This window comes from Cherax quadricarinatus, chromosome 70, assembly GCF_038502225.1.
Source record: "Cherax quadricarinatus isolate ZL_2023a chromosome 70, ASM3850222v1, whole genome shotgun sequence".
In the NCBI taxonomy this organism is placed as follows: Eukaryota; Metazoa; Arthropoda; class Malacostraca; order Decapoda; family Parastacidae; genus Cherax; species Cherax quadricarinatus.
The window spans coordinates 12,258,556-12,271,998 of NC_091361.1; the positions used below are offsets into that span (position 1 = coordinate 12,258,556).

A 13,443-nucleotide genomic window follows, 5' to 3' on the forward strand; every position below is an offset into this window, starting at 1 on the left:
AGTATTTAGTGTGGTGGTGGTTTCTGGTATTGTCCGTGGTAGTGGTTTCTGGTATTGTATAGTATGGTTGATGTTGTTTGTATTGTATAGTGTGTGGCGGTATTCGCAGGTATTGTATGATGTGTGGTAGGGGTTATTATTGTATAGTTTGTGGTTGATGATGTTGGTAATGCTAAATGTATGCATTACCGACACGTTGATGAATACAATGCATGTTCAACAGTTAAATATCTTTACTCAGTCGAATACGGAGGAAGCAGCAGGATCAATGAAGAAGTAAAGACAGGGTAATCAGTGCATCACCCTCGAAGACGTAGTTCTGAGGTGGTCAGTCCTGGAGAAGAGTTCTGCTCCATAGTCTCGAACAATGTGAAGCTGGAATAACAGAATGCAGTCTTGTATACTGTCAAAAATGAAACTCGAAATCATGCCTAAGACTCACTGGTGTGCCCAGCGATGGGAAGAAAAACAGCCTGTAACCAGGCTACCTACCGTTTTGAGGCCTCTGTAGCTGAGTGGTCTAAGATGTCAGATAGAGAACTAAGTACCTTCTATAAGAACATAAGAACATAAGAAAGGAGGAACACTGCAGCAGGCCTGTTGGCCCATACTAGGCAGGTCCTTTACAATTCATCCCACTAACAAACATTTGACCTACCCAATTTTCAATGCTACCCAAGAAATAAGCTCTGATGTGCAAGTCCCACTCAAATCCAACCCATCCCACTCATGTATTTATCCAACCTAAATTTGAAACTACCCAAAGTCCTAGCCTCAATAACCCAACTAGGTAGACTGTTCCACTCATCTACTACCCTATTTCCAAACCAATACTTTCCTATGTCCTTTCTAAATCTAAACTTATCTAATTTAAATCCATTACTGCGGGTTCTCTCTTGGAGAGATATCCTCAAGACCTTGTTAATATCCCCTTTATTAATACCTATCTTCCACTTATACACTTCGATCAGGTCTCCCCTCATTCTTCGTCTAACAAGTGAATGTAACTTAAGAGTCTTCAATCTTTCTTCATAAGGAAGATTTCTAATGCTATGTATTAATTTAGTCATCCTACGCTGAATGTTTTCTAACGAATTTATGTCCATTCTGTAATATGGAGACCAGAACTGAGCTGCATAATCTAGGTGAGGCCTTACTAATGATGTATAAAGCTGCAGTATGACCTCTGGACTTCTGTTGCTTACACTTCTTGATATAAATCCCAGTAATCTATTTGCCTTATTACGTACGCTTAGGCATTGCTGTCTTGGTTTAAGGTTGCTGCTTACCATAACCCCCAAGTCCTTTTCGCAATCTGTATGGTTAAGTTCTACATTATTTAACTTATAAGTGCTAGGGTTATGGACACTCCCGAGCTTCAGAACCTTGCATTTATCTACATTGAACTGCATCTGCCACTTTTCTGACCAAGAGTAGAGTTTGTCTAAATCCTCCTGAAGTTCCCTAACATCTACGTTTGAATCAATTATCCTACCTATCTTCGTGTCATCGGCGAATTTGCTCATATCACTAGTAATTCCTTCATCAAGATCATTGATATATATTATAAACAACAACGGGCCCAAGACTGATCCCTGTGGAACGCCACTTGTTACTGATCCCCACTCGGATTTAACCCCATTTATGGACACTCTTTGCTTCCTGTCTGTGAGCCATGATTCGATCCACGAGAGCACCCTTCCCCCAATGCCATGAGCTGCTACTTTCTTCAACAGTCTTTGGTGCGGAACTCTATCAAATGCCTTACTAAAATCTAAGTAAATAATATCAAATTCTTTATCGTGGTCAACAGCCTCAAAAGCTTTACTGAAGAAAGTTAATAAATTAGTTAGACAAGACCGGCCTCTTGTGAATCCATGCTGAGTATCATTAATCAAGCTATGCTTATCGAGATGGCTTCTTATAATCTCAGCTATAATTGACTCTAGTAATTTGCCTACAATTGAGGTCAGGCTTATTGGGCGGTAATTTGACGGTAACGACTTGTCCCCTGTTTTAAAAATAGGAATTACATTAGCCATCTTCCACATATCAGACACTGCACCTGTTTGAATAGATAAATTAAAAATATTAGTTAATGGTTCACAGACTTCCATTTTGCATTCCTTTAGAACCCTTGAAAAAACCTCATCAGGACCCGGTGACTTATTTTGCTTCAGTCTGTCTATCTGCTTCACAACCATTTCACTAGTGACTGTGATGTTATATAATTTATCTTCTTCTGATCCACTATAAAAATTAATTACCGGAATATTATTAGTGTCTTCCTGTGTAAAAACCGAGAGAAAATAATTATTTAAAATCGAGCACATTTCATTCTCTTTGTCAGTAAGATGCCCATAGTTATTTTTAAGGGGACCTATCTTATCTCTGACTTTTGTTCTATAGACCTGGAAAAAACTTTTTGGGTTAGTTTTAGAATCCCTAGCAACTTTAATTTCATAGTCCCTTTTAGCTTTTCTTATCCCCTTTTTAATGTCCCTCTTAATGTCAATATACTGATTCATAAGATGACCCTCGCCTCTTTTGATACGCCTATAAATTCCTTTCTTATGCCCTAGTAGATATTTCAGCCTATTATTCATCCATTTTGGGTCATTTCTATTTGATCTAATTTCCTTATAAGGGATAAACGTTCTTTGAGCAGCATGTATTGTGTTCAGAAAACTGTCATATTGATAGCTCTCTTCGTTACCCCAGTCAACAGATGATAAGTGTTCTCTAAGCCCATCGTAATCTGCTAAGCGAAAATCTGGGACTGTTACTGAGTTATCCCTACTATCATACTTCCATTCAATTCTACATGTAATTGATTTGTGGTCGCTAGCACCCAGTTCCTCTGAAACTTCTAAATTATTAACAAGGGATTCATTGTTTGCCAGAACTAAGTCAAGCAGGTTATTACCCCTTGTAGGTTCTGTCACAAACTGCTTCAAAAAACAATCCTGAACTACTTCTAAGAAATCGTATGATTCTAAATTCCCAGTCAAGAAATTCCAATCAATATGACTAAAGTTAAAGTCTCCTAGAATTACTACATTATCGTGCCTTGTGGCCCTAACAATTTCCTCCCATAGTAGTCTCCCCTGGTCCCTATCTAAATTTGGGGGACGGTATATCACACCTAAAATTAATTTTTCATGTCCCTCTGAAAATTCTATCCAAACAGACTCTGTATGTGTTACTTCAGACTTAATACCCATTTTTATGCAACAGTTCAAACGATCTCGGACATACAGTGCCACCCCACCCCCCTTCCCGATACTTCTATCTACTTGGAACAATTTAAAACCCTGAATGTGACATTCTGCAGGCATGTCCCGACTTTTTGAATTAAACCACGTCTCAGTAATGGCAAATACATCTATGTTACCTGCACTAGCAACTAGTCTCAACTCGTCCATCTTATTTCTAGCACTGCGACTATTTGTGTAATAAATATTTAATGACCCTCCTATCTCTTTACCCTTCCTGCTCCTTTCTGTTATTTCACTAAACCTATTACTGTCATTGTCAATTAGTGCCACTGGCTTTCCAATATCCTCCTCATTCCGCCCATTATTAGTTCTCCTAGTACTCATGTTACTACCCTGCGACTTCACAGTTTTCCCGCCAAAACCCATACCACTAACTATTCCTAGTTTAAAGACCTAACAGCTCCCTCCACTGCGTTGGCCAGTGCTCCCACCCCACACCTAGACAAGTGAACCCCATCCCTGGCATACATGTCATTTCTGCCATAGAAGAGGTCCCAGTTGTCAATGAATGTTACCGCATTTTCCTTACAGTATTTGTCCAGCCAGCAATTGACACCAATTGCTCTGGACAACCATTCATTTCCAACTCCTCTCCTTGGCAAAATGCCACATATGACAGGTTTCCCACCCTTCTTCCTAATTATCTCTATTGCTGACCTATACCTGCTAATCAGGTCCTCACTCCTACGTCTGCCAACATCGTTGCCTCCAGCACTGAGACAGATAATAGGATTGCTCCCATTACCTCTCATGATGTCATCCAGACGGCTAACAATATCCTTCATCCCAGCCCCAGGAAAACATACTCTCTGCCTCCTACTCCTATCCTTCAAACAGAATGCCCTATCCATGTACCTAATCTGGCTATCCCCAATAACAACAATTTTTTTACCTTCCTTGGCGTCGTCCAAGGAAGGTAGCATTACACCACTTGTAGAATTCTATTTAGGTATATAATTTGACAGAGCCCATGGTGGATGAAACATTTCATAAATAAATAGCATGTTGTCTTAGTAAAGTACTTGCCTGAATTTTCTACTATTGATACACACTCTTTTTTTATAAGAACATAAGAACATAAGAATGTAGGAACACTGCAGAAGGCCTACTGGCCCATACGAGGCAGGTCCTTATCAAAACGACATCTACCTAAAGTTACTCAAGAAATAACTCCCGTACCCCTTGACACCAATCAAACCCAGCCACTCCCACTCATATATTTGTCCAGTCTCTTCTTAAAGCTACCCAAGGTCCTAGCCTCTATCACCCCACTGGGAAGACTGTTCCACGCATCTACAACTCTGTTAGAAAACCAGTACTTACCTATGTCCTTTCTAAATCTAAATTTATCCAACTTAAATCCATTATTCCTGGTTCTTACCTGGTTCGACACCCTCAGTACTTTATTAATGTCTCCCTTGTTTATGCCCTTCATATATTAGTGAATACATGATTGTTGTCAGAGTATTAGAAGGTTCACCAGTGTTAGTATAGGTATGAAAGTGTACGTGGTTGTTATTACTGGTATTATTGTGTACAAGGATGTCAGATCAAGCAGTAGAGACCATTTGAGTGTATTGTTCTTCCAGGTATTGGAGTGTACGTGTCACGGGTGGAGGAGGAAGGGCCTGCGTGGAGGGCTGGTCTTCGTCCCGGGGATCTCATCCTAGCCGCCAACAACACTAACTTCTCCACGGTGACCCACGCTGAAGCCATCGCGGTGAGTAGTAACACTGGGCGCTGACTGGCCGCTCCATGCTCAGTCATCGTGGTCGCTCATTGGTTGTTTCTGCTGCTAGGGGCTTGTTGAGTAAAGTTGGCCCTTGATTGGCTAATTTGTCTTGTTTTTGTCCGCTGGGCATCTCACTGGGTCTCACAGAGTCCCTGATTTGCCCTTTTTATCGCTGGATATTTCGGTGAATATATTTTTTTTTGTTGGGGAGCCGTTTATTGGCGTCTTTCCCGCCTGGGCACTCCCGTTGTTGAATATATCTAGGCACCTGATTGGCTAATTCTAACCGTAGAATATGTAGGCGAGTGCAGTAGGTCCCTGATTGGCTTGTTCTTCTGCCAGGCGATCTTGGTGAGTAATGCAAACCGGTGATTGGCTGCTGAGGCTGGAGGGAGCGTGGGGGGGTAAGTAATCCAGGCCTGTGATTGGCCATTTGTTCTACTAGGTCTTGGTAGTCATCTTTAAGGGCTGCTTTTAGACTGTTACCACTGACACCAAAATTTTAGTTGGGGCTTGTATTTTGGGGAGACGTATCGCTGATGTCTGTGCAAGCTTGTAGTGGGAATGTTCCTCTTCTTGTCTTGGTCCTGTTATTCTCATGCTCACTTAATTAAATATTCACCAGTGTATCTTACTAGTCATTTTCCACTTTTTATTAATCACATATGCATCTCTAAGATCACATTTCATATATATATATATATATATATATATATATATATATATATATATATATATATATATATATATATATATATATATATATATATATATATATATATATATGAGAAATCCATATGGCGACAAAAACAAGGATGAATTGTTTTTGTATATTTCCACCTTATTTTTGATGTACGAAAGATGGTTGAGAAAACAAGTAAATAGGATTAGTTGGAGGTTCCTTGCAGGTAGATGAGTGGACCTTTTTAGGTTCTGAAGGTGATTTGACAGCTTCTCCGGGTAGACTGTCCTTAGTTAATGACGCGTGGTTGTGAAAATGTCTGTAAATGTACTGGAATGTTCTTTATCTTTTATTTCATCTGGTTTGAACTTTCCTTTTGAAATTTTGAGTTTTGATGTTGACTTCTGGTTCGCCAGGAAATTGATTTGTCATGTAATATAATTCTTGGCCAACAATCAGCATCTCTATGAAAACAAACCACTGTACGGGTGGGACTTGAACCCACGGCGAATGAGTCATAGAACTCCAGGCCAGTGTGTAAGCCACTCGGCCAGCTGGCCAAGTGGCTTACGCACTGGCCTGGAGTTGTACGAGTCACTCGTCATGGTTTCAAACCCCATCCATACCATGGTTTGTTTGAAATAGTGTTATTACGAGTTCGCGACCCATGAAAATATATTTGAAAATGAGATGCAGACAGTTATTGTGGATTGTATACTTTGTCTACAACAATATCTTCTCTGTTATAAGAGAATTCCTCAAACAAAAGAATGTTTGCATCATGGGCAGCCAGTTCTCACCATTGTTGTTTTATTTATCCATTGCACATTTTGAATCGAACTTAATTCCGAAATCAAACCATCAGTTATAATATGATTTCGAAAGTAGATGATTTAGTTAATCTGGGAAAATACGTATTTTACTCTCTCCCATCAAATTACCTTTCCTCAGTGTCATACGTATCAACAATGAACAACACTTGGAAGTTACTTTATACACAAAACCCACGTACACCAACAATTCAATCCATTTTATTTAGACACAACTCAAAAATAAAAGAGTAGCACAGTTTCCACTCTTTTTCTAAGAGCTTTGATGATATGCGCACTCAAACTCTTGGTCCAATCTGCATAGCCATGTCCCCAAACTTGGCTATGCAGAATGGTTCATACAGCCACAGATAAATATATTCACACATTTGCGCTAAAAACAATAATAAACCTATTCCAGCACCTAGTTTAGTTAGGTTCTCATACAACCACAGCTCACACCCTCACAATCATACATGCCAAAGGAAGGAGAGTCGATCCTAAGATCGCTTCAAATAATAATAAAACAGGTATCATCAAGTCCCCAATTAATGAACCTCTACCCTGAGATGTCATCAAAGCATATTATGTAAACACTAGATGAAGCAGGGAATACCGACGAGTTACTGATGCTAAAACTATCAAAAGCAGTAATTGGAATTTTCATTCAGCTTTTCCAATTACATCTTGTAGTGTCTTCAGCTATAAAGCACAATAATTGCCCCACAATACGATGTTTTGCTCACCTATTTGATAACTATCTTAGATATTGCAAGGAACCTCCTCTCTCCTCATTCTTTTATATCTGCTGAAGACGACCTCCGTCGAAGGTTAAAATATACAGACAACCAATCTTGTTCATTTTAACTCCCTGTGGATTTCTGTCTCCCATTCATCAGTGTTCATTACACCTTGATGCACCAACGTGTGTGAGTATGTATGTGTGTGTATTAATCTATATATATATATATATATATATATATATATATATATATATATATATATATATATATATATATATATATATATATATATATATATATATATATATATTGTATATACACTCACATAGAAAAGATGTATGTTAAAGTTTTTCGATGTGCGAGTGTGTTTTGCTGGCATGCGTAGAAACATTTCAAATTTATATCAAGGTGATCTGTCTCCAAAATAGGTAAGTATTATTATTTTCTTCTCAGAAATCATTATTCATGTTATATTTTACTCTAGAAAAGACGGATCTTCCTCTAAAATAATCGTGTTATGACCACATTTTTGTAGAAATTAATGCATGATTTGGATATAGTTTGTTGACATTCACACTAATAGTGATTTTCCACATATTTTTGTTATTTATACACCATTGTATAATGACTGTATTAATATTTGTGACTGCATAAACAAAAGCTTGTTTATTCTTTTTATCAGTAATCAGATACAGAAAAGCATCAACGATATTTTTAATTGGTAAGTATATTGTCATAAGTTAATGTTTTTGCAAAGAGTTCCAGACTTTACATATTGATATTTTAATGTTTGTTTTAGCAGTTTTTTTTTCTTTTTAAGTAAGAGGTTTAAAAAAATGATTTTACTCTTGCTTTCATTCCGATATTTAATAAAATTTTGGGTTTCTGGTACAATATACTTTAATTGATAATGTACACAAGATGGTGTGTTGCTATTTCATGGTTGAAATACTCATTTTTTTGGAGTAATCATGGGTAGTTTCTCATAGATGGTTGTCAACTAGGTATTTACATATTCTAGTTTGCTTCAAATGATCGTTCATCACTCACAAGTAACCGTTGATGATAATTTTCTACGACTGCTAATAATTAAGAAGAAAATGTTGTAGTGATGGATTATTATTTGCTAATAGTTTATATTCTCAGTTGGTTCCTGTTATAGGTTGTGATGACGTGGACAGTCACTTCCAACTCTTATTCCAACGTTCGTTTTATTACGTATTAGTGTGCATCATGAACGCTTTAAGCAATGTATGTAAGTCAGTACATTGATTCAGCTTACCGCCAGTAAATAATTTACTAAAACAGGGTATATTTAATATTTACATGAGTAAACGTTAAACCCATGACGGATCATAGCAGCACCTGAGCAACAGAAGTTAATTAGTTTTCATAAATGAAAGAGCGTGGTAGTTCTGAATTATATGATCAAGAGCCCATCACCAGAAATGGGAGGGTAATGTTTGCTTAAGTGGTTGCAAGCAGCAAGATTATTACAGTATTTTACGGCATATAAGACGCGCCTTTTTGTCCCCTCAGAAAATCTTGGAAAATCACCCTGTGTCTTATATGCTCAAGGTCAGGGTCAAGGGTAGGCTTTGGGTTATGATTTAGCGTAAATTAAGAGGGTCATTAGCCCATGATTTACCGTAATGATATTTCTGTTGTGCACCTTATATGCCAGAGTTTGAGTCGCAAGACTGATTACTGTGAGGGGCTCAGTCTAGGTGGTGTGAGGTTACTGAAGCTCTTGTCAGGTTATTATATCAGGCTCACAGTCTAGGTGGTATGAGCTCACTGAAGCTCATGCAGGTTATTATATCAGGCTCACAGTCTAGGTGGTGTGAACTTACTGAAGTTCAAATTTTGTCATTGTATCAGGCTTACAACGTAGATTAGCCACAGGCCTGAATATTGTATCTTACTCAGTCTAGCAACAACGATTGGAATTGTATCGAATCGGGAAGAAGTGTTTATTTTACTGAATTTTAATTGATCTATATAGCTGAATGTGCAGCCATGGCAGGTCCAGCACTTTCCATTGTGCTGCCAGGTTTCTAATATGATAGGTCCGAAAACAGAACTTCTGGCCCACATCCATTTTCGTTTGTATTTTTTAATCTAGTGTCGTTACGGTGCTGTGGTTGTCATTACAGAAGAAAGACAAGCGCATGTTTGAGATTCGCAGCGTACAAGTATCATAGACCTTATGATGACTGATAACTGGGTCATTCATCTTTCCGAGTCTCTCTGTCGTGTTCATTATTATGATACAATGACATAACGACTAACATAATGTCATGCAGGAAATCTGAAGGGGGATGTCTGTATTTGTTGCACTATCTCTCTCTCTCTCTCTCTCTCTCTCTCTCTCTCTCTCTCTCTCTCTCTCCATTTACCATGGAAAATTGTAAGGTTATTTAGTGATTGCATAAATATGAACTTTCTTACTGGTGAACTTAAATCTTCAGATTCTCATTTTGCTTGAAAAGATATATGCAGTTTTATGGCCAAGAAAGCCATTCAGTTTCATAAATCTCGGGGAAACCATGAATTGTTTATATTTCCCGATGCTGCTAAGCTTTTATGAGGATGAACACTTCAGTGCTTCAGTAAGTGCTAATCCGTAGGGTCTACCAGATTTCTTCTAGGTACCTTCGTCACCTCAGATCCGATCAGAAGGATGCAGTTATAGTGGTCGTGATTTTGATTCGTAATGAGAAATGGATTTGTTTTTTCTTCTGATGAGGATCTCAGTCACTGGTTGATTCACGCCATGAAATTTTTAGGTATTTAACCAAGGCCTGCCTGGGGGTCATCAGTACATTACTTCAAAACGTAAATATATCATGATAAAACGGGTTATTCAAGCTTCTAAACGCTTCTTAAAAATAAGGATACATGTCTCTTGTTCTCCTGTCCGACGATAGTGGATTGTTATTAAGTTTGCATGGAAGCGTTAAACGCCTAAGTCATATAGTGTAATAAGAATGCTAGGCACGACTGAGGATTAAACAAATTTAACCCGAGGAAGAGAAGTGAAGTTCCAGTACCTTGAACTAGCAGCAGTGGACTGTTTAAATACTCTTTTTCTTCAATGTGTTTCGGTCCATTCTTTGAAAGGATTCAAGCTTGTTGTGCGATCTGATTAAAGTATATTAATATAGGAGAACATCAGTACGATGTTAGTCCTTCTTCTAACCAATCATTCCTACTTATTTACTTATTAAATGTGTGTAATATTAAATTTTCGCTTCACTAATACTCCTTCGTATTTTGTTTTACTCATCTACAAGTTAGCAACACATGAACTCATATGTGTGTGTCTTTGTCACACACAATGTTTGTGTGGGATGTCAGGCGCACATACGTCGATGTGTGCAGATTTCAAGCACATTCCTTGCTGGTTTTGGAAGATACACAATTGCTAATGTGTGCTGTTATCAACAGGAGACGAATATTGTAAGGAATATGAATGTTAATCACAGAGTATGATACACTAATGTTGTCTCAAGTATTGAAATAGACTGAAATAAAATCAGGTCATGCATTTTCTTTTGCTATACCTGCCCTGACTAACGCTGCCATCATGTGATTTAAGAGAGTTTAAAACATTGCAATCTCTCTCTGACAGTCGGACAGATATTGACGATCTAACTAAGTTTAATTATCTGAAGATCCAGCTTACCAAGGAACTCGGCATAACTGGTGCTGTGAAGGTCCACACATACAGGATAGCTGACCTTCCATTACCTTTCTATAGTTGGAAATATAAACACATATGCAGTATAATGTGATCCTTTATTGACTACGTTTCGCCCACACAGTGGGCTTTTTCAAGTCACAAACAGAACTACCTGGGGTGGAAGGAACGCGAGTACTTATAGTCCGGTTCAGAATGCTGAGGTCAGGTGGAGAATGCTGCATCTGATGATGTACCGAGTGGGGTTATAGAGTCTAAAAACTTGGGTAGCTTGGAAAGGAGATTGGATGAGTTTGTGAGCAGACCTTCTACAGTGTTCTTATGTGGGATAGCGATGAAGAAGTTTCTTGGCAAGTGGTTCAGCTATGTTATAGAAGCCACTATTCTGGTTGAAGTTGTCGGATATAGAAATAAGTGATGATTCCAGGATTCTTCGGTATTGAGTGTTGTCTTCTGTGGCGATAAGTCTTGAGTTTCTGTAGTTTATCAAGTGGTAGTGTGAATTACGGTGTTGTACGCAGGCATTCCTTGTGTCGTCAGACCTGCTTGCGTATTGGTGTTCTGAAATACGTGTTTGGAGGTCCTTTGATGTTTCGCCCACGTATAACTTATTGTAGTCATTACAAGGGATTATGTATACCCCTGCAGAGGGTGGAAGCTTGTCCTGTCTATCACTGGTAATGTCCTTGATGGTCGTGGTTGTGGAGGTAGATACTTGAAATGAAGTATTGGAAAAGATGTTGGAAACGTGTTTGGCAATGGAGTTGGTGGGGAGGACTATGTATCTCTTCTCGGCAGTGTCTTCTCTGGGTGTGTTGAAGATGTTTAATGCCCGTCGTCTGCAGTCTCTGATGAAGTGACGAGGATAGTGGAGTTTAGAAAATACTTGTTCAATCATCGTGCATTCTTCCTCAAGGAACTCGTTGCTGCAGATTCTGAGTGCACGCAGGAAGAAGCGGTGACGTGTACTTAGCTCAGTGAAGACCTGTTTGTGTGCTCTTGAGTGGTGACCTGTACTTTGAGTGCTGACCTGTACTTAACTCTGTGAAGAAGTGTCTTGTTTGCCCCCGTGGACTGAACCAAGATGCCCTCCATCGAGCAACTTTACCAGCAACTTAAGGAAGAATTGAGGGCAGCGAAGATGGAGATACGGCGATTGACCGAGGAAAACAAGAGGATTCGTAGTAGTCCTCCTGTTTCGAGTCCTCAGGTCAAGAAGGGATCGTGGTCAGTGGTTGGACAGCAGGGTACGACGAAGTTGACGATCAAGAAGACGAATGGAAAGCCAGAAACGATGAAGAAGAAAGAGACTGCTGTGGAAACTCCCGTGGAAACCTCCAACGCATTCTCGGTGCTACCCGACGAATGTGAGTCTACTACTGGGATTGTCACGGCAAACGACAACAAGGAAGGTAAGAATATTGTTGTTGTTGGGGATAGCCAGGTTAGATACATGGATAGGGCATTCTGCTTGAAGGACAGGAGTAGGAGACAAAGGGTATGCTTTCCTGGGGCTGGGATAGAGGACATTGTTAGCCGGCTTGACAACATCATGAACGGTAATGGGATCAATCCTATTATTTGCCTCAGTGCTGGAGGCAATGATGTAGGCAAGCGTAGAAGTGAGGATTTAGTTAGAAAGTTCAGGACAGCTATAGACATGATTAGGAAGAAGGGGGGGCGCCCTGTTATATGTGGCATTTTGCCAAGAAGAGGTGTTGGTAATGAATGGTTGTCCAGAGCAATTGGTATTAATTGTTGGCTGGATAAACACTGTAAGGATAATGCAGTACCATTCATTGACAACTGGGACAACTTCTATGGCCGAAATGACATGTATGCCAGGGATGGGGTTCACTTATCCAGGGCAGGTGTGGGTTTTCTTGCTAACTCAGTTGAGGGGGTTGTTAGGACTTTAAACTAGGATTAGTTAGAGGTATGGGTTTTGAAATGATTAATAATGAATATGGATATATTGACTTATGCTCTGATATTAAGAATCTTAATAGTAACTGTCATGGAGTAACTCTGGGTAATGATAATTTCAGAAATTGTGTAAAAACAAAGATGAATAGGAAAAATGTGCAGAAGAAAAAACATATGATGGTATTTTATGCTAACAGTCGAAGTGCAAGAAATAAAATTAATGAACTACGTTTGGTAGCATATGCTGGGAACTTTGATATCATTGCATTAACTGAAACGTGGTATGATTTAAAGAGTCGGGATATGACTGCTGAGTGTAATATTCAGGGATTTAAGTTATTCAATGTGGATAGATGTAATGGGAAGGGGGGAGGAGTTGCATTGTATGTTCGAGAAAATATTAATTGTTGCATAAAAAAAGGTATAAAAATAGATGGAGCAGTAACAGAGTCTGTTTGGGTAGAGTTCGTGGAGGGTCAAGAAAAACTAATTCTAGGTGTAATATACCGACCTCCAGGCTTGGATCACGATAGAGGGAGACTTCTTTGGGACGAAATTGTTAGGGCTTCT

At 39.0% G+C, this 13,443-nt stretch overlaps 1 protein-coding gene across 2 annotated transcripts in view; it reads left to right on the forward strand.

The window, feature by feature from the left end:
• LOC128702379 (whirlin) overlaps positions 1 to 13,443 on the forward strand; it is a 1,352,782-nt gene that overhangs the window by 185,176 nt on the left and 1,154,163 nt on the right. For both annotated transcript variants that reach the window (XM_070099896.1, XM_070099897.1), the window contains exon 3: positions 4,868 to 4,998. In XM_070099896.1, coding sequence (XP_069955997.1) covers positions 4,868 to 4,998 — 131 coding nt within the window. The remainder of the gene's footprint in view (positions 1 to 4,867; positions 4,999 to 13,443) is intronic.